General features: G+C 35.2%; 1 protein-coding gene across 1 annotated transcript; it reads left to right on the top strand.

The window, feature by feature from the left end:
* Positions 1–5,419: 5,419 nt before the first annotated feature.
* Positions 5,420–20,545, top strand: CISD2 (CDGSH iron sulfur domain 2). Its single transcript, XM_079154726.1, has 3 exons — positions 5,420–5,611; positions 18,033–18,247; positions 19,858–20,545. The coding sequence occupies exons 1-3, from the start codon at positions 5,509–5,511 to the stop codon at positions 19,945–19,947; spliced, it is 408 nt and encodes a 135-aa protein (XP_079010852.1). The 5' UTR covers positions 5,420–5,508; the 3' UTR covers positions 19,948–20,545.
* The last annotated feature ends 270 nt before the right edge of the window (positions 20,546–20,815 follow it).

Here is a 20,815-nt window from a genome sequence, read left to right as displayed (position 1 = left end):
GTAGTATCACAAAGCATTAGTCAGATTCCTGTTTTTTTTTTTACATTTAGTTCATTTGCATTTGGAATAAGCTACTTCCATAAACTTCTGAAGTGCATAAGACTCTGTGCTATTATTTTAATTATTATTGTATTATTCAATAATTATTAGTGATTACATATGCAAATTATAGTAAGCATAGAATTTCTAAGGCAAAAAGAAAAAGAAACTTTAAAGATCTATAGAATTAAGCTTTTAATTATGTAATATAAATATGCATATATTGTATTTGTCTTTTATTTCCTTTTTTCTTTTTGTGGCACTGGGGATTGATTCCAGGGTCATGCTACCTGAGCTACATACCAGCCCTTTTTATTTTTAGATAGGATCCCAATAAATTGCCTAGGATGACCTCAACCTCCTGAATAGCTTGAACTACAGCCTGGCTTGTATTTGCTTTTATATCACATTTTTTTTCCAATCGATGATGGCAAAAGTGGTATATCAGCATGTGCTCATAGAATTATGGGGTAGAAAGGTTTTTTCAAAACCCATTCTATTCTTTGTGTCTTTAAGAATTCAACATAGGTGGGCTGGGTGTGGCTCAGTGGTAAAGTGCTTGCCTAGTATGCCTGGAGGATCTGGGTTCAATCCCCAGCACTGCAAAACAAAAAAGAAAAAAAGTGTCATTGTGAATTACATTCACAATTATATGCACTGCTTGGTTTTAGCACCAAAAAGTTTTATGGAAAATTGTTTTTTCCTTTTGTAATTGGTGCATTGTAATTATACATATAATGGGATTCAGTGTGACCTAAACATACATGCACATAATTTTGTCAATTTCATTCTCAAGCACTTCCCTCTTTCCTTCTCCTCTCTACTCATTGTCCCCTTCCTCCATTCATCTGGTCTCACATCTATTTCCATGAGATAGGAAAACTCCACCCACCTTTTTTCTCTCTAGTTTCCATATATGAGAGAAAACATATGACCCCTGACTTTCTGAGTTTGGTTCATTTCACTTAACATAATGCTTTCAAATTCTACTTATTTATCTGCAAGTGATAGAATTTGACTCTTTATGGCTAAATATATGTATATATTCAGAAAATGTGATAATCTGAATATATATAAAAATATATGTATATATGTCACATTTTCTTTATCCATTTATCTGTTGACAGAAACCTAAGCTGGTTTTATTGCAACCCATGCTGCTATAAATGTGGATATGCCTGTATCACTATAGTATGCCTGACTTCCTTTTGAATAAGTAATGAAGAATGGTATAGCTAGGTCATATGGTGATTCCATTTCTAGTCTTCTGAGAAACATCCATATTGATTTCCATAGTGGCTGTACTAATTTATAGTCCTACCAGCAGTATACAAGTGTTCCTTTTCCCCACATCCTCTCCAGCATTTATCATTTCTACTTGATGATTACTATTCTAACTGCTGGAGTGAGTTGAAATTTCAATGCAGTTTTGATTGGCATTTCCTTGATTGCTACAGATGAGAACATTTTTTCATGTATTTGTTGGTCATTTGTATTTCTTCTTTTGAGAAGTGTCTGTTTAATTCATTTGTCCATAAATTGATTAGGTTATTGGGGGGGAGGTTGGTGTTAAGTTTCTTGAGTTCTTTATATATTCTGGATAGTAATACTCTGTCGGAAGAGTAGCTGGTAAAGATTTTCTCCCATTCTGTAAACTTTTCTCTTCGTGCTCTAGTTTTATGGAAAATAATTTTAAAATTGTTTACCATATGTTATTAATCTGTTTTATCTTATTGTGCTTTTATTTCCAGCTGACTGTACTTCCTGTAAAAGTTGTGGGTAAGGCAAGGCAGTTCAAATGTAGTTCCTCATAAACAAAAGGGAAGCATGACTCTAAGAATGACAAAACTAAAATCAATTTTTTTTCTGGTTATGCTAGGGATTGAACCTAGTCCTTGTACTTACTAGGCAAGCACTTTATCACTGAGCTACAGCCCCAGCCCTTTAAAATTTTTTTTATTTTGAGACAAGTTCTAAGTTGCCCAGACTAGCCTCAGACTTGTAATCTTCCTATCTCAGTCTCCAGGTAGTTGGGATTACAGGTATACACCACCTTGCAGGACAAAATATTCTGATGTTGATTATCCCTTAAAAATGTTTGAATAAATACAGAGACAAATTTTATAATTGTTTTAATTCCATGTAATAATAATTAATCATTTGACCCCAAACTATAACCTAGGGTCTCAATTTGTTAAAATGTATTAGGTATTCCATTAATTTCATCTACTGTTCCAATCCATCAATCTGTAATTCCTTTTACTTATTTCTTAGTTTGGGTTTCTTATGTCCTTGTTCACATGTCCTTTTCTTGGTTTATTCCTCATGTTTCATTAGCTCCTAGTGAAAGAATGCATGGAATGTGTATCTGTTGAAACTTTATGTTTGAAAATGACTTTATTCCTGATTCATAATTGTTTGATAGAATGGTTTGGTTTAGAATTCCAAATTGTAAGTAATTTTTTTTTCAGAATTTTGAAGTATTGCTCCATTATCATGTAACTTCCATAGTTCCTATTGAAAAGTCTAATACATTCACCATTTTTTTCAGTAACTGATGAGGTAGACTTTATTTATTTTGGTTGATGCCAGTGTGTGTGTGTGTGTGTGTGTGTGTGTGTGTGTGTGTTAAGATCTTCCCCCCATATTACATGTACTTTGTATGCATCATATGAAACCAATTTTTTCACTCCCCATAAACTGTACAAGGCACTCTTGATCTTTGTAGGGTAGAATAAAAGGGAGGAGGGAGATACACAAAGAATTCCTGAAACCTACATGAGTTCTTAAGTATTTTATACTTACCATAATCTTAATTAGGTACTCAATACCCACACATGATTAGTAGTTGACATATTAGGCCATTACATTGATCTTGCAGCTCCAAATCAACCACTGTAAAAAATGAAATGAGTTTTAAATGTCTTTTAAAGATAAGAGTTTAACTATAAATCATAAACACAAATAACACTAGAATTTGTTGAATACTCTGTCATAAGGTAGTTAGGTAAACCTGTCACTTTTATTTACAATAATTTCAGGCTCTTCTGTTTGCCAAGAAGGCAGAGTTGTGGAAATGAAAAACAAATTAAAAATATGAATGAAACAGGATTTAAATTTTAATGTATACCTAAGAAAATATTCTCTAATATACCATAAGGATTTTATTTTATTAGTGTGGTTAGGAACTATCTCCTTTTAGCATAGATTATGTTCTACAACAGAAATAACTAATGTATGATCTGTACTTTTTAAAATTTTAAGGCAAAAAAAATTATCCATATAGATTTCATTAGCTACATTTCTTCTAATTGAAAACATCAAACCAAATATTCACACATACTGCTAAGGAGAAGACAGACACATATACATGAAAACTACATACTGTATAATTCCTTTTATATTAAATCGAGGTATCTATTTTTCAGTTTCTTAAGAAAAAACTCAGAGACCTTAAGAACATCATTCAACACAGCATGTTTGCTCTTGTCAAGATGACAAATCCTCTAATTGACAGGGGAAACAAGTACTTAATGGCCTTTTCCAAGCTTTTCTTCTCTTAAACCACCCTATTTCTAGCTTACCCCTACACCTGAACCATCTCCCCAGGGATGCCTCTATATCTGATCTGCAGAGATTAAAGATAACAGTCAATTGAACAATCCAGAGGGCAAGAATGTTTGAGTTTCAGAGTTCCATCATTTTCAGGTTAAATAGGTTTTCAAGTTCCTTCTTCCCTCAAACCAAAAGTAAACTCCCAAAAAGAAACTGAAAGGAAATCCTAATGTAAAAATACAATTTTTTAATCATTGTTTTGTATATCATCATATATATTACCCTAGTGAATAGGAATCAGCATTTAAACATCTTTGTGGAATTTCCACCTAATTTTGACGGTTTTGAACAGGTCAAAACTGTGTGTGTGTGTGTGTATGTATGTATAATGTTAAAACTAATACATTTTTAACAGGTTAAAACTATACCTTATAATTTATAACGTATATTAATATACATATGTAGCATATGTAATACATATATAATGCATGTAAATGTATGTATATATGTATATATGTGTGTGTGTATTAGTGAAAGATAATTACAGACATTAAATAGTCCAGAGAATGAAAGGCCGCTTTATAAGAAAAATTTCCAGCCAAGCATGATGGCACATGCCTGTAAAACCAGCTACTCAGGAGGATGATGCTGGAGGATTGCAAGTTCCAGGCTAGCTAGACTGGGCAACTTAGCAAGACCCTGTCTCAAAATAAAACATAAAAATGGCTGGGGATGTGTCTCAGTGCCAGGGCTTCCCTTTAAGGCGGGGGGTGGGGGGGGATCCTCCCCTTTCCCACTTTAAAATAAAATACCAAGGAAGGGGGTAGAAAAAAGTATTTATTACAACTGGTTGTTACATTATTTCATGAAAAAAATGAAACACTGTATTATACAATACCGACTCGCAGTTCCAAAGAATACCAAAGTATTGTATGTTGTTGATCCAATGAAGAATTGCAAATAATGAAGAACAGTATTAAGATATCACATCATGCAACCAACAATCGAATTTCTTTGGCTATTTTCACTTCAGCCAAAATACGAAACAAAGTAATGACGAGGAAGATGTTTCAAAGGACTGCAGATGTCTCTCTTCACCCTTCAACTCTTTTTTAGATATCAGTAAAAATAGGTAACATTTAAGACCACGAATACTTCAGATTTTGGCAGAAGTCCTGAAAAACAAGGAAATCCTAAGGCTCTACAGTCTTTGACCATTTTCCCTAAGTATTTTAGTTAACCTAAGAAAGAACTGATCTGCAGAAAGAACTGAAAATACGAAAGGAAGCCACAAAGACCTTAGAATCCTGGAGCAGGTTTGCACCAAGTTGCGGAGGTGCAGAAATGTAAGCAGTTCTAGGCTGGGGCAGAGTATTTTAATTTACTGTTTTGTGTTTTTCGAAAAACTAGGCTTGTAGGGTTAGGCAAGGGGATTGGGCACCGCGGCGTGAGGCTGTGGTGCTCTAACACAGAAGTATGCAATGCTAAGGCTTTGGTATTCAACCTATCGTGGGAAGGGGCAGAGACCGTGAGAAACTCATTTTGCAAGGTACTTTCCGGGGAGAAAGCACTCTCACGCGCTTTAATCTCACCGCACGCAGTATCTTACCTGCAGACCTCCAGGGTCTACAGATCTAAAAGGCCGAAAGTGAGGGTACTCTTTGAAAGCTAGATTCCTAGGAGCGCCTCACTACCCACGCGTTCCCGCGGCTCGGCAGCGCCGCGCCCCAACGTCACTCGCCCACCACCAATGGGCGCCGGGCGGGTCACCTCTCCTCCTGCGCCCCAGCGCCCCGCCCGCGCTCCCGACTCAGGCCGCTAGCGGCCGCCGGTCGCTTTCGCTTTCCGCGCAGGCGCGGCGGCTCGGCCGGAGCGCGGAGGGGGCTCGGAGAGGAGCTGACGCCGCTGGCCAGGATGGTACTTGAGAGCGTGGCCCGCATCGTGAAGGTGCAGCTCCCCGCTTATCTTAAGCGGCTCCCCGTTCCGGAGAGCATTACCGGCTTCGCCCGGCTCACAGGTAACTCGCATCAGCCTCCATCCTTGCACGCTCCCCCCGGGGGAGGGGGATGTAGAAACCCCCGTGCCAGGGGCGGGGCGAAGCTTGGCGAGAGGCATGTGATCTCGTGACCCTGCGTACGCCTGCGCTGCAGCGTCTGGCGTCTCCGAAGCCGTTTCTTCGTACATGATGGCCCAGGTTCTCGTCCTCTGTGGTCTTCGGTGTCCTTCCGTGGCTAGAACCGAGGCCTTACCGAAAGTGCTGTTAGGAGAGCCCCAGTCTCTTTCATTTCCTGTGCTACTCATGACACTCTAGTGTCCTTTGTTTTGAAACGGGTTTTAGTCGTCGTTGTCCAAGGCGCTGTGTAACGGGCTGTGCCGGCTCTCTCTGAGCGTGTGGGTGGGAGTGAGTGAGTGGGAGATAAGAACAGACGTCCACATAACAAGTGTAATACTGTTTCATTTAGTGACGAAATTATGAAATGACCTCCATCTCAAAGGGTAGAATTGACCTATTCTGGGGGCGTTTGAGGTCACTTACATTACTGCAGTCAAGGGAGCAGTTGGGGTAACTTGAGTTGGAGGAAAGACACTTTAGCCAGAAGTGTACGAAGGCTGGTGTGACTGTGTGACAGCCTTTCAGTTAATTTAAATGTCTAAAAGAGACTAAAAATGTTCCCATTTTCTTCAATGAAAATTAGAGGCAAAAACTTAAAAGTTCTCATTGTTGCCTATTATTCCTTCTCTATTTAGTTCTCACAAGTTTTAGAAACAATTGGCTCTCTCATGATGACTCTGCATTCTTAGAAAACATATGGACATCCTTAATTACCTTACACAATTTACAGGCAATTCTTATCTATCAGAAAAGATCTATATATTACATTTTCAAGAGTAAGGGCTTTCAGACCATTAGTGTGGTACTGTCCTTTTTAAGTACAGTATATTCTAATACCTTGATTTTTAAAAACATTTTCTCTTTCTCACATAAACCTTTAAAAATAGAACTGCAACAATAAAATATTCCAGTTCAAAAGTCAGAAAACAACATATTTCCAGGTTACAAGCTAGCTCTGAAACAGTTTACTCTTAAACCAGTGTGGGTCTTAAACATATTTATTTACTAGGTTAACAAAACATGTCAACAGACAGCTGTAAAATCATTAGTGTTATTTATCTAGAAGGGGCCATTTTAAAAAAGTTTTTTTTGTGGTCGTACATGTACAGCATGCTTTTATTTTATTTATTTTTACAGGTGGTGCTGAGGATGGAACCCAGTGCCTCACACATGCTAGGCAAGTGCTCTACCACTGAGCTACAACCCCAGCTCAGAAGGGACCATTTTTGAATTGAGAATTTAAAAGTGAAGAGTTGAAAACATACAGCCACAAAAGCTTCATATGTAGTCATGTATTCATATTGCGACCTTATTTATAAAAGCCCCCGAATTGGAAGCAACCAAGTATCTACCAAAAGGAAAATGATAAATTATGATATATAAAAAGGAATGAATTCCTGATCCACTATGAATTTCAAAAACTTCCTGTTGTGTGAAAGAAGCTGTGATTGTGAAAATCTGTGGTGGAGGAATAGAAAGGCACAAGAGAATACTTTCTAGGGAGATGGAAATATTTTGCATGTTTTTATGCAAATATTTTCACACATTTTCAGTGGAGGCTACAGGAATGTATTAATTTGTCACAACACAAAGCTAACCACTGTTACTTTATGTAAATTATACCTCTATTTAAAAAGAAACAAGTGAAACAAAAGGTGAGTCTTAATAAGAGGAAAGCATAAAAAAATCGTTCAGTTCCAACAAAAGAATGAGTTCCTTTTATTAACATGTAAATAATAAAGGTTATTTCTGAAAGACTAGAGAGTTTTTAGAAAACTTTTTGAGAATTTGGGAAAATACCTGATTACTGTGTGAAAGTTTTCTTTCCTCTGTAGTTAGTCCAACTGTATGCAAAAGTCAGTGTAATTAAGGATTGTATTAACCCTTGTGGAGAACAGTTTGGATCTGATTTAAACATTTTCTTCCATATAATTATTCTGCAATTTAAAACTTCTCAAGTCATCAAGTATTTATTGAGCCCCTAATTTGGGCCAGGCAGTGTTCTAGAAACTAAGATACTCTTTTGTTCATAATAGAATGGAAATAGATTTTTAAATTGATCATTTGTTACTCACCCTTTTATCCTAACATAGTTTATATTAGGTTTCAAGTGATAATAGTAAAGTCATTCAATAATAGGATTTTACTTCCCATCTTTTTCTGCAGGTGAGAAATAAATAGAAATCATTTGTGTCTTAGCTGTAAATGATACACAAGAAAATGTCGTAAAATAATGTCAACCCAGTTGTCAATATTATTTTTATGTTATTGTTATATTTACAACCTTTTGCAGATCTGAAAAGGAAAACAACTTGTCCTGGTTTCTTAGAATATCATTCCTCATTGAGATTCAGATATAGCTATATGTACTTTAAAAAATGTTTTTAATAATAAGAGTTTGAGGCATGTTTTTATAATAACAATATTTGTGGCTCAGTAATAAAGTATGTGCTTGGCATGCTTGAAACCCTGGGTTCAATTCTCAGCACCAAAAAAAAAAAAAAAAAAATATATATATATATATATATATTTGTTTATATAGCTTAATTAGGAATAAGGGTATTGTAGCTAGTATATGTCACTATATGAAAGGTTGACTCTGCCCCCTTAAAACCTAATTCTCTTTCCTTATGGAGATACTTTCTTTTAACAGTGTCTAAAGTTTGAGAAAATTGTTGTTAAATTGCTTGCTATTCAAGTTGCTTTAAAACATTTTTCCTGTCTTGATTTTGTTTCTCTGATGGTTCTAGTCCTTTTCTTTTACCTTCTTAGTCTTGTTATTGTTTATCTTAATAGTAGGTTATAGAAGTTGATATAAATGTTAGGACCCTTCTCAATATTAATATTACAAATGTGGTCTGATTCCCCCCCCCCTTGAAATTAGAAACAGGTAATCTTCATATAGAGAAAGAAAGTTTATTGGAAGTGAGATGTTTTATAGACTCAAGAAGACTCAGCCCTTTTACATTCAAGTGAGTAAACAAAATGCTGCCAACTGGGTACTTTTAAAATGGATTAAATGTTGAGGTCAGCGAGTTTCATCTGTGTCAATTATTGTCACAAATGCATCTCTCCCTAACTTCTCATCATCTTTCAGACTTTCATCTTCTAATCCTGGCTTTTCTCCTAAATCCTTGGTACTTCTCATAGAAGCACCTCCTTGTCATAAATGAAACAAAACTCACCTGAATAAACCACTTTACCTGTAGCTCTTGTAGTGTTATTTTTTATCTTTCCTTGTCTTTCGGGGGTGAGAGAGCAGAGGATTGCCATCTTTCTGGCTCTTGCACAGTTCTTTTGTAGAAACTGTCTTCACCCTTTCAAAGAAAGTTTTGTCTTCTTTTAAAGCCTCTGCCATTCATCCGTACAGTATTACCTCCTTACTTTTTTGTTGCTATCTGTGGACCATTAATCTCTCCCTTATATTCTTCCTCCTCATGTTTTTGTTGCTATCTGTGGACCATTAGTCTCTCCCTTACATCTTTTTTTTTTTTTTAATTTTTATAGTTGTAGATGGGCAGTATTTTATTTGTTTATTTTTATGTGGTGCTAAGGCTCAAACCTCACAAGTGCTAGGCAAGCACTCTACCACTGATCCACAGCACAGCCCCAGCACCTCTTCCTTACTTTCTTTAACCCATTTTTCCCCATCATCCCAGATTTGGAATACCTATAAAAAACTGAATACAGTGTATAATATAATCATATAATATATAATTATATAAAGTAAGAGTATAATAATATACTAATATTTACATATATATGCTAGATTATGATTTTCAACTTATTTTAATGCACCTATGTAAATTTCATTAAAATGTTAACAGAATTGAAATCTTGGGACTTAATGAATTAGGGATGCTGACACTTCCTTTTCCCCTTTTTCTGCACTTCTTCTGTACTGTCTATTTCTGTTTAAAGCCACCTTTCTTATATATTTGGGGTTGGGTTGTTTTTGTTAGAGATCTCCATCTGTGAAATGAAAGGAACTTTGCTACCTCCATTTATCTCATGACGTATAACTAACAACCAGAACCTATTGATTTTACTGCTTGAGATAGTGGTTCTTAAATTTTGAGTTGATAATAGATCTATTCTTGGTGAATATCTTGAGATATCTATGTTGAGATCTTGAAGAAAGCTGTGGCTATCCTCAGAAAATGTACACACACACATTGTTCAAGGCAGTTTTAAGAAATCCCAACAGATGGTTTCTTACAATTTGTAGTCTTCTCTGCTTTAATGCCAGTGCCCTAGTTTCAGCTGGGATCATTTTCTTGTGGCGTTGTCTTGCCTCTTGTTTTCTCACTATCATCCCTCTTCCTTATGGCCATCTTCTAATCTATCTTCCAACAGATACCAGCTTCATTTCATTAATGAATCATTTTCCAGGTGAATTAATATTTAAATATGTCTGTGGTTTCCTATTATGCACAGAATAGATTCCTACCTACCTGTTGCATATCAGAGCTTTTTATCACATGGCACCTGCTCACTTCTCCAATCCCCTCTTGGGTTTCATTATATTCCAGTAATACCATGGCGCTTAGTTTTCCAAATCTTTCGTGATTGTCATCTCTCTGTGTCTTTGCCAATGCTATTTCCTTTGCATAGAATGCAACTCCTCCTTTCATTTGCCTACGAGCTTCTATAATCTTTCCTGTAATGTTACTCATCTTTCAGAAACCTGGTTAGGTGTCAAAACCAATAAAGTTTTTGTTCATTTCAGCAATGAATTACTCATTTCTTCCTCTGTATCTTATATATGATTGCCATATTACACAGTACTTACACCGTACTGTAATCCTTTTTTGGGGGGGTACTGGAGATTGAACTCAGGGACGCTCAATCATTGAGCTACATCCCTAGCCCTTTCTTGTATTTTATTTAGAGACTGTGCCTTGATAAATTTCTGCAACTGGCTTTGAACTCCTGCCTCCTGGGCTGCTGGGATTATAGGCATGCACCACCACACCTGGCCTGTAATCCTTTTTAATAGGTTTGTATTTCATACTGGATGGACAACTATTTGTGATAGGACTCTGTCTGCAGTTTCATATCTTCAGTACTGTCATATCACCTTACATGTTATAAGGTTTTATAGTTTTAGAGGATACTGAAAGTTTTTTTCTTAAAAATTTTAAACAGTATTCCTGCATTTTAACGTACAGTTACCATTCATAAATCATGAAGAAGGGCGAGCAAGTCCAGATCTTATAGAAATCTCAAATGCCAGTTTAATGGAGTACAAACTCAATTCAGCTAAAATTTATTGAAGTCTTGGTTTATGTTAGTCTGTTGGAAGGGTAAGGAGTTAGGGTTCTTTTGTTCAATAGAAGAGGAGGCAGACATTTATATAACTGTAGTTTCAAGGTAGACTGCATTAATGGCTTTCTTTTCTTCCTTTTTTTTTTTTTTTTTTTACTTTTAATCTCTAATTTTGTGCTTATTAGGATGGATACAAAATTCTAGTTCTTTTAATTTCACATTGTTTTTCCATGTTAAATTTCATCAGGTTGACTGCAATTAAAAGCTAAAGTATGATTAAAAGAAGTTCATGTTTTTGCTCACTCTAGCTTGAAATAAAAAGTTTTCTGTAATAAAATAATCATTATTATTAATAAGGAAGAAATAGGAAGGTAACAATCTAAAGAATGCTTATGGTACTCATAAATTATCTTAAGGAATAAACTAATATTTTGGTATTCCCCTGCCCCAGGAAGAAAGAGGACAATGCATATTCATATATTTTTCTAATCTTTAAAACATTTTCTAAATAAATTTTAATGTGGGCTTAATATAAAACTATTCTTATTACAATAATTCTTCTTTCTCTAAATGTAAACTAATTCCACATATTTCTGTTCCCCAGAAATCATTTGCCTTACATTAATTTTCCATGCCAAAGATTGTCTATTTTAATCACAAAACCTCTTCCAAATATCAAGCCCATTTGAATTATTATCCAACATTATGGAAAAAAAACCCAGAATTTCATCATCATTCTTTACCTATTCTCTTGTTATACTGAATCTCATAGCATCCAACCTACAAAAACCATCTAAATCAGACATACAACATAATTATTTTTCAATAAGATAAAGTTATATCTGCATATGGAAACCCCTTCAAAAAAAGTATGCCTTATAGCTCCACAATCACTAATTATAAAAAAGAACAATCCCTAGTTATACATTTAGCTAATTGAGACAAATCATGTAAAGAAAACAAAGGAAAGGCTATTTAGTTTTGGAAGAATGGGATGGGAACCACATGTGCTGGAATACACACTGGAGGTTAAAGCATGTTCCATGCATCTCGCAATACTGGCTTCCATTACGACTGGGTGCACCCAATGATGCATCTATCCCATGGTATTTGAAACAGAAAGTACTTATTTTTTTAATATGTGGTCACAACAATTCTGTCTATATGTATGTGTCTCTTCTAGGTTCCACATGCCCCCTTCTGAAAAGTACATCCTCATGCATAACCTTTCTCTAAAGCAAATAAATACATGGGCAATGGTTCAAACACAGGAATTAGTGAGGATGGTTCATGAAATATAATATCACAATCTATAACTATTTGGACTACATAATTATGAACCACGATTACTTTTTTTTTTTCAAATAGTAACCTTGAAGAAAGACTACAACGGGGCAGGGAGTAGGTTATTTGTCTTGATAGAACTCAGAAATAAAAGATCTGTGCTAAGCACACAGGGAAATAATCAGTAGACTTAACAACACAGTTGCCCTGATGAATACATGTTTCTCCCAAGGGGCTATGTTCATTCACACTGCAAACACGACATGGGATAGGCGGCACATATCCTCATAGATTTCCAACAGGTTCATACAACACTTGTACACAAATGAAGGTTTGCATGCTTGATATCTGTCCACATGGATGCAATACCCAAACCCCTGCATTCTCTTCACTTCCAACCTGGCAATTGAGCTCCAGGTAGCCTTCCCATGGCAGTACTCTCCACCTCCCCAAAATGCTGGAGTCCTCTGGTCCACCCTCTCTTGGTCTCCTGCCTCTTGGCTGACTTCAGGTAGCTGTTGTCTGTAGGATCTCAAGTCCCTGTGTGGAACTGTGCTTCAATTCATCACCTAGTCCTCCCAGAAGCGCTGCCATCTGTGGGAATTCTCATGAGTTTTCCTGGTTTGGGTCTTTTGCCTGGCAGGGGGCATCAAAAGCCAGCACGGGGATCCAGCATGAGGAGCATGGGGCGTGGGCAACCAGGAGACCAGGACGGTGCTGGAACCAGGAAAGCCACCAGAAGCTAAGGACCCATGCTCTGGGCCACTGCCTTAGGTGCGCTCCAGGAGGCCAGGCCAGGTGGCCTCTGGGCGGTGTGCTGTGGGGAAGAGGTGGGACTCGGCGCTTCCTGGAGGCGGACACCTCACAGTCCCGCCTATGCTCAATAGCTTTCTTTTGAATATTGTTCTATAGTTTTTACTGAATGGTTTCCTACTTCATTTGTTTCTCTATGAAGTTGGCAGATGTTTTTGTATACTGTTATCTAGGCCTTGAAAGTTCTGCTTTTCAGTCTTTGAGCCCTTGGTTTCTCAATTTTTAGTCCTAGAAAGGTCCTTTCTTCAGAAACTGTTCCTGACCCCCTTATATAAATTTAGTCAACCTACTGCTCTGCCTCCGGGTTGGTCTTGTTTTCTTTTATATCATCCTGTTTATTTTCTTCATAGCTCTTAGTCCAGTCTATGATTATCTTGTTTGTTTGTTTGTTGTCTGTTTCCTCTTCCCTGTGAGAGCAGGGACCTTATCTGTTATCCCATATCCCCACCTCTTATTGCAATAACTAGAACATGGAATTCTTCAGGAAATATTGTTATTCCTGTTTACTGATAAAAGAAACCTGACTCCAGGTATTTGAAAATTTGAATTTACACTACAGATAAACTATAACTTAGCTGTTTACTGAAATCCTGCTTTGTGCCAGATTAGGTAAAACTGCACTAATCATTGGAGATATATATGGGGGGGGCAATAAGATAACAGTTGCATTCGCATATGGTGTCTCCACATTGTTGGTTCTTAATAATTATGTAGCAAAAAAAGTGAAAATAAATTGTTTAACAAGAGAATTGACCAAATTTATTCATTCAGAAGATTCTAAGCGCTTAAAATAAGTAAAATTAGAAAGGGTGCTCTGGGAAAGACATAGGAGCAAACTTCGTGAGATGATAGAAGTGATTGATGTTCTACAACGTGTGTGTGTGTGTGTGTGTATAGTCTCAAAACTCACCAAGCTGAACACTTAACACAAGAGATCAACAAACTGAAATGTAAATTATGTATGCCTTACTAAAAAGCAAATTAAATAAATTGAGCCAGGCATTATTTAGGCAACAAGGATACAGTGGTGATCCAGACAAATAAGATTGCTACTTTTATAGATTTTACATTGTGATTGGGGGACATAACAGGTGTAAGCAGCCACCAAAATTCGTTTTTCCAAATGTCATTAAGGAATTGGAAAAATAATAATCTGATGTGCTATTAAGTGAAAAAAAGCAGGATATAAAGTGTTTCACAATATGGTCTCATTTTAAAAAACATAGCACATATGTTTACATACACACACACACACACAAGTCTACCACAAGTTACCTATTCTTGCTCGTAGGATTATGAGTAACTTTTAGTTTTTATGCTTTAAAGTTTTCCAAAATTCATATAAATTTGCTTTACAAATATACAGTATTCTAAATTATTTTATACTAGTTATAATTAGTAGGTAGTTTTTGCCCCAATAACTCAACATATATAGGTTCAAAGCCAAATAACCTGTTTTAACAGTTTTTTTAAATATTTCTTATTCTGTATTTTTATTTCTTCACTACAAATCATCCCTACTAAAGTGATTTGATTTGATCTTTGTATTTATAGACTGCGTTGTTTTCGTTTTGTAAAGGTTTTGGACTCATACCACTTCAAAAAGTAGATTGCACTCAGACTGTTTTATAAGTTATTACTTTGTTGTAGGAGATAATAGTACCTCTTATTATTTTAGAGTAGTGGTTTACCAAGTAACACTTTGCGAAGTAGATTTTAAAACAGAATTAGTACTATTTGTTCCCTGAGATTTGTGGGTTAAGATAGGAAGAGCTATACTTAAGAGTCCAAGGTTAAAATTTTCATCTTTACATTCTTATTCATATGCTTTTTGAAATTTAACATCTTATAATCTTATATTGTAATATGTAGAATAATACTGTTGTTCTACATTCAACAAACATTTATTGCATGGCTGCCATTTCAACATCTGCATTGGATACAGGGGACAGTTGTAACCTAAGACATTAATTGGCTGCTCTAGAAGTTAAGCATAAGTAAAAATTACGGATCAGTACCATGAGTGAGAAAGGGACTGACATTGTGCTCTTCCTTCATTCAGTTCACTCAGTAAGTTGTTTATTAAACAGTACAAGGCATCTACTTTGGCATCTACTTTGGCTTAGAGCACAGCTCCTTTCCTCTCCAGGTTTACATAGAGAGACAACTTTTAGACACAAAGTAGTGTGATTGCAGAAATATGAAGAAAGGGCTTGGGAAAATAAAGTGGTGGTGGGGGGCTTGGAAGCATAGAAGGAAGCAATTGATTCTGTGTTGTGAAACCAGAGAAGCCTTCTGGAAGAGGTAATATTTGATCCTAGTCTTATCATACAAATTAGATAAATAGAAGTAAAAAGGCATTTTTGTAGAAGAAACTCCCATCTGCAAAGAACTCGGGAAGGCTGCTATTATTCTGGTGTGTGAGGGAGGGGATGTTTGTGAGAGTTGAAGCAGGACAAGTAGTCTTGCCATTGCTGTGGAGTTGGAAATTTAATGGAATTACTGATCTGTAACAGTGCTTTTTAAAAAAGTTTGTGGTAATGGAAATGTTTTCTGTGCTATTTATTATGGTAGCCACTGACTATATGTAGTTATTGAGTACCTGAAAGGGGTTCAGTATGTCTTAGAAGCTGAATTTAGAATTTCACTTTAATTTTAATTTATTTATATATAAATAGCCACATGTGTATAGTAATCTTGTTTTTTATTTTTTCTGTTTTATGATGCTTTGACATCTTGGGGACCTTGCTATTCATGAAGGGTCTGCCTCTCCGAGGGTTACTAATTTAATTCCTAGAGATATTAAACAATTTGCCTGAGAGTAAACTTATCACATGTTAACCAACCAATCCAAAACCTGTACCCTCAACTACCTCCTTTATCTAACTCCTGCGCATCAATCCAGTATTTCCCCTTCCCTAAATCACCCTGGAGACAGATAATAGACTACTAAGAACCACTCCTATTGCCTGGAATCCACTGAAATTATTCCAACTGGTCAGTTGAAACTGTTTACCCTGCCCTGCCCTGCCTTTTCCATGGAAACCACAGTAAATGATGCCCTGCCCCCCTTTCCCCCCACCACCTCCTTCCTCCAAACCAACCCTGGTACTTCTCCATGTTGCCACCTCTTGAAAAAACTCTCTTTTAAGGCAGTTATCTATGTGATTACCATACTTGCTTAAAAGAAAATGTTAGGTACAAATTAAAAAAACATGGCTAGGGGCTACCATATTAGACAGCACAGATCTATACATGGATTCCAACCCCAAGAAACAGTTCTGTTTCATGCACAGAACTTTAATTCATTCACATAATCTTCATGGGGTGTCTCCTTTTTGGTTATGAGACTATAGCAGCTAACATGTTAGATAAGGTACATACCCTTACTGAGCTTCATTCTGGTAACTAAAAGATTATATCTCCAAAGATTTCTACTGTAGAGCATTGCTGAGTTTGTTTGGCAAAATGTTTTTTCAAAGGAGCTGCTCCTGCTGCTTCTCCAGTCTCTACAATCACTTAATTCAAGCTGCAATTTATTGTATATCTTCTCTGTGCCAAGCAATATTATATATATGGTATGTATGTATGTAGGTTTTATTTTATATCTCTTTGGTATGGTGCTGTATCACAATTTCATTTTGGAAGTATCAGTATTGAGACAATGTTTCTTTCATAGTTAAATAATAAAATTGTTATTTAAAAATTTTTTTAGTGTAGATGGACACAATACCTTTATTTTTGTGTGATGCTGAGGATTGAACCCAGTGCCTCATGTGTGCAAGGCAAGGACTTCACCACTGAGCTACAACCCCAGCCTCGAAAATTATCTCTTGAGAGTAGTTTTTACCAAGAGAGGAACGGATTTAATTTTATATCTGTTGAAAATGATTCACGGTGATTTAAAACAGGCTTTGGATTTAGATTGTTCTGGACTAAACCTGCTAAGCTACAGTTTACCCACATGTAAATGAGAATAATAATGTTACAATTAAATAGTTAAATAAATACAGTTAAATGAGTTACTGTAGTTGTATTCTTAGCATAATCTGTTTACTTATCATTAATATTTATTAACATTTCTTAGCACATAATTTCCTGTTTTTCTCTTAACTAGGCTATTTCTGTACAGTTCCAATAAGGTGTCAGATAGGCATTCAGTGAAAGAAGTTAAATATAACTCTTCAGGAACATAAAGGATTCCCTGCAGAGCATTAACAAACTTTTGATAATTGTGTGCTGAAATATTTGTCTTGGTTTCCTAATGTGTTTGTTTCCATAGGCTTAGAAAACTGTTTTCATTTATATCATTTGTTATATTTCCTATTTTCTTAAGACAGGCTTGGAACACCAAAGGCATTTAATGAACACTTACAGAATGAAATGTGTCTTAAAATGAAAACATTCAATATATGCAAGTTTTAATTCATTAAAAAAGTAGATATCACACAACATTTTGGTATTTAGGAATATTTCCCCAAAAAAGTAAGTTCAAGCATTTGAATATGCTCCTATCTGAAATTATAAATCAGAGGTAAAAATTTTATGGATATTGTTATGATTTTAAACATGGTTTTAAGAAGAATGAAAATGTTTTCTAAACTTAAATATATCACATGTTGAGTTTTGTTTATAATTATGGTGAATATAAATCCTGATAAAAGTAAGGACAAACATAAATATACTTAATGGGTACAATGAGAGGACATTTGAAATAAGTTTCTGAACAATATAGATATCCAGTTTCATGAGTCTTAAGTTGGCCCATAACTAAGGTAGTCCTAGATAGAATTGGGTTTATTGTGTGATTTATTCACAGTTTTACAGGTAAGATAAATGAGAAATTAATATGAGAATAACAGATAACAGAGTAGGCGCAAGAACCACACTAGACATGATATTTTGCTTTTTTTTTTTTTATATGAGCACTGCAGATTCTGACAAATATGTACATATTTAGTTTCAGAATGGCTTCGGCTATTGCCTTTCCTTGGTGTACTTGCACTACTTGGCTACCTTGCAGTCCGCCCATTCCTCCCGAAGAAAAAACAACAGAAGGATAGCTTGATAAATCTTAAAATACAAAAGGAAAACCCCAAAGTGGTGAATGAAATAAACATTGAAGATTTGTGTCTTACTAAAGCAGCTTATTGTAGGTGTTGGCGTTCAAAGACGGTAAGATGTCTGTTTGCCTGTACAATTAAATTTTGTGAAGTAAGACTTGCTTTGTTTCTTAAGTACCAGTTTTAAGGTTCTGTGAGATGAAAGCGTTTCCAGTAGTAGTCAGTACTGAAAGTCCATATTCCTCAATTGAAATTTGATTTTTCTGATTGGTACTACTTACATTAGAAAAGTTAGAGCAACAAATAAGGATAGAAATCTGATGTTTTCCTAATGCTCAGCATTGTCTAGAGGAACATATAATTTAAAAGACACTTAATTTTCGAGAGATGATGTAGGTTTAGTGGAAAAGAGCTTAAGCGTTGAAATCATAATAGTGTTCACATATGATGCCTGTCAGTTGGGCAAGTTAGGCAAGTTGCCATCTTTGGTTGGGCAAGTTACTTTTTTTTGGTACTGGAGTTTGAGCCCAGTGGCATTTACCACTGAGCCACATCATCAGCCCTTATTTTTTATTTTGAGACAGGGTCTGCTAAATTGTCTAGGCTGGCCTTGACTTGCGATTCTTTTGTCTCAGCCTCTGGAGTTGCTGGGATTATAGTCATGTACCATTATGCCCACCTGTAAAGTCCTTAATTTTTAATCTCTAATTTTCAGCATTTAAAAAAATACTATATCAACAGTGCAGAAATTTTTGAGAAATTAGTAAAATGATACATATAAAGTCCTACATAGGATGAGCTAGTAAATGGTAACTATAATGCCTGATGATTTTTAATAAAAGGAAGAGTTTGGAGTGATGAGTGTTATAAATTGATGAGATCTGTTTTCTTGTTACTTTGATCATAGGTTATTTAAGATGTTAAGTATAATTGTTCATCACAGTATATTTTGAAATAAAATTTAGAAACTATCTGATGATAGAACAATTAAAGTACAGTATAATACAAATGATGGAATATTAGGACTCTAATATTTAAGGAATATTAATGATGTGAGATCCTGATTTAATACAAGCAAGAAAAGCATATTACAGAATGATCCTAGTTTTTAAAAAAGTAAATACACAGTAAATGCACAAAATGTTAATTATTCGTACATAAATCTGGATGGATTATGAGTGAAATTTTAAAAATACATTGAAATTTTGAAAAAATCCCATAGTATACATAATTTTTACAGTAAGAAAACATAGAGGGCTGGGGAGACAGCTCAGCTGGTAAAAGTGCTTGCCTCACAAGCACAAGGCCCTGAGTTCGATCCCCAGTACCGCAAAAAAAAAAAAAAAAAAAAAAAAAGAAAACATAGAATAACTTAAATTTACATTCCATTCTTTTAAAATCTAAATAATTTAAGAGATGGGCTCAAATTTGTTGTTCCATAGAGACAAAGAACTTATCTTTGATTCCTTTTTAATTCTTGTATAGAACTATCCATATTGTCATTTAAAATATAAAACAGATAATGAGTTAATTATTTAGATTGTTAGATTTGCTGTGGTACGAGAATGCAGTTAGGTTAGATGTAGAATGTATCTGTTACTCAGGAAAGCTATCTGATGAAATTTTTTTTTTTAGCAAGTGTTATACTTTATGAGAGCATTTCACAAATATTTCTACTTAATCATATTTTTAAAATAACACTGATTCTTTTTTTCCTTTTAGTTTCCTGCCTGTGATGGTTCCCATAATAAACATAATGAATTGACAGGAGATAATGTGGGTCCACTCATACTGAAGAAGAAAGAAGTGTAATAGTTATGATTTAGGATTGGTTCAATTGTGTGCTGTAAAATCTTACAATATTTTTTCAATCTTTGTGAATAGAAAATCTTCGAGATGGTGATCTTAATTATTACTACTGGCTGAGTAATTATTTCTGCCAATTTATTTTCTTGCTGCACTACTGTTTATATTTGATACTTAGTATATTCAAAGCCATTTGTGTAGAAGTTAAATTGTTAAGCCTCATTCTGACTTCAAAGAATTAATGTACTTTTCAGCAATAAAATCAGTACTTCTGATCTTAATTAATTGAGAAATCAAAATTTTGGCAATGTGTCCAACACTGTTTTCTTTCAATGTTAATATTTCAAAAGAATCTATACTTTAAAATTTCCCTACACTGTTAAATATATTATTTTTCATATTGCTTTGTTTTGATCCTTTGAAGTGATTTTATCCTCCTTTGGCCTTTCTCACTGTGCTTTTTTTTTTATAGGGGAATTAAGAAAAACATTGCCATCAAGAACTACTTGAGGTTACAGAGATAAGTTTTTGCTTTATAGAAATTGTTGTCTTATTAATATGAACACCCCAATTTCAGAAAAGAAGTAAACTGGATATAAAAAGTTCCAATGAGGAATAGTTATTTACATTATAAAAGATTTGTTTACTTTACAAAAGGCATGTTGTGTGTGTATATGTGTCTGTCTGTCTGTTCTGAGCTATTTTACTCAGTGATACCTGGGAGTAGGGTGGCAAGAACACTTAACAGCTAAACTTATTGGCTGATATAATTTGAAGGTCAGTTAGAATAAAAGCATATCTGAATTCAGATTAAAATATTAGTTAAGAGTTCAAAGTTAAGTTTACATGATCATTTTTCCCTTAATAGTATCAA

The sequence above is a fragment of the Sciurus vulgaris genome, assembly GCF_902686455.1.
Source record: "Sciurus vulgaris genome assembly, chromosome: 9".
Taxonomy (NCBI): domain Eukaryota; kingdom Metazoa; phylum Chordata; class Mammalia; order Rodentia; family Sciuridae; genus Sciurus; species Sciurus vulgaris.
Note: the sequence above shows the minus strand (reverse complement) of the source record. Positions and strands in the feature narration are given on the sequence as shown.

Bases quoted from the DNA above. Each gene is read 5' to 3' on its own strand.
- CISD2 (XM_079154726.1), top strand. From the start codon at position 5,509: ATGGTACTTGAGAGCGTGGCCCGCATCGTGAAGGTGCAGCTCCCCGCT. The intron at 5,612-18,032 runs GTAACTCGCATC...GTACATATTTAG, and splicing joins CGGCTTCGCCCGGCTCACAG to TTTCAGAATGGCTTCGGCTA. The intron at 18,248-19,857 runs GTAAGATGTCTG...TTTTCCTTTTAG, and splicing joins GGTGTTGGCGTTCAAAGACG to TTTCCTGCCTGTGATGGTTC.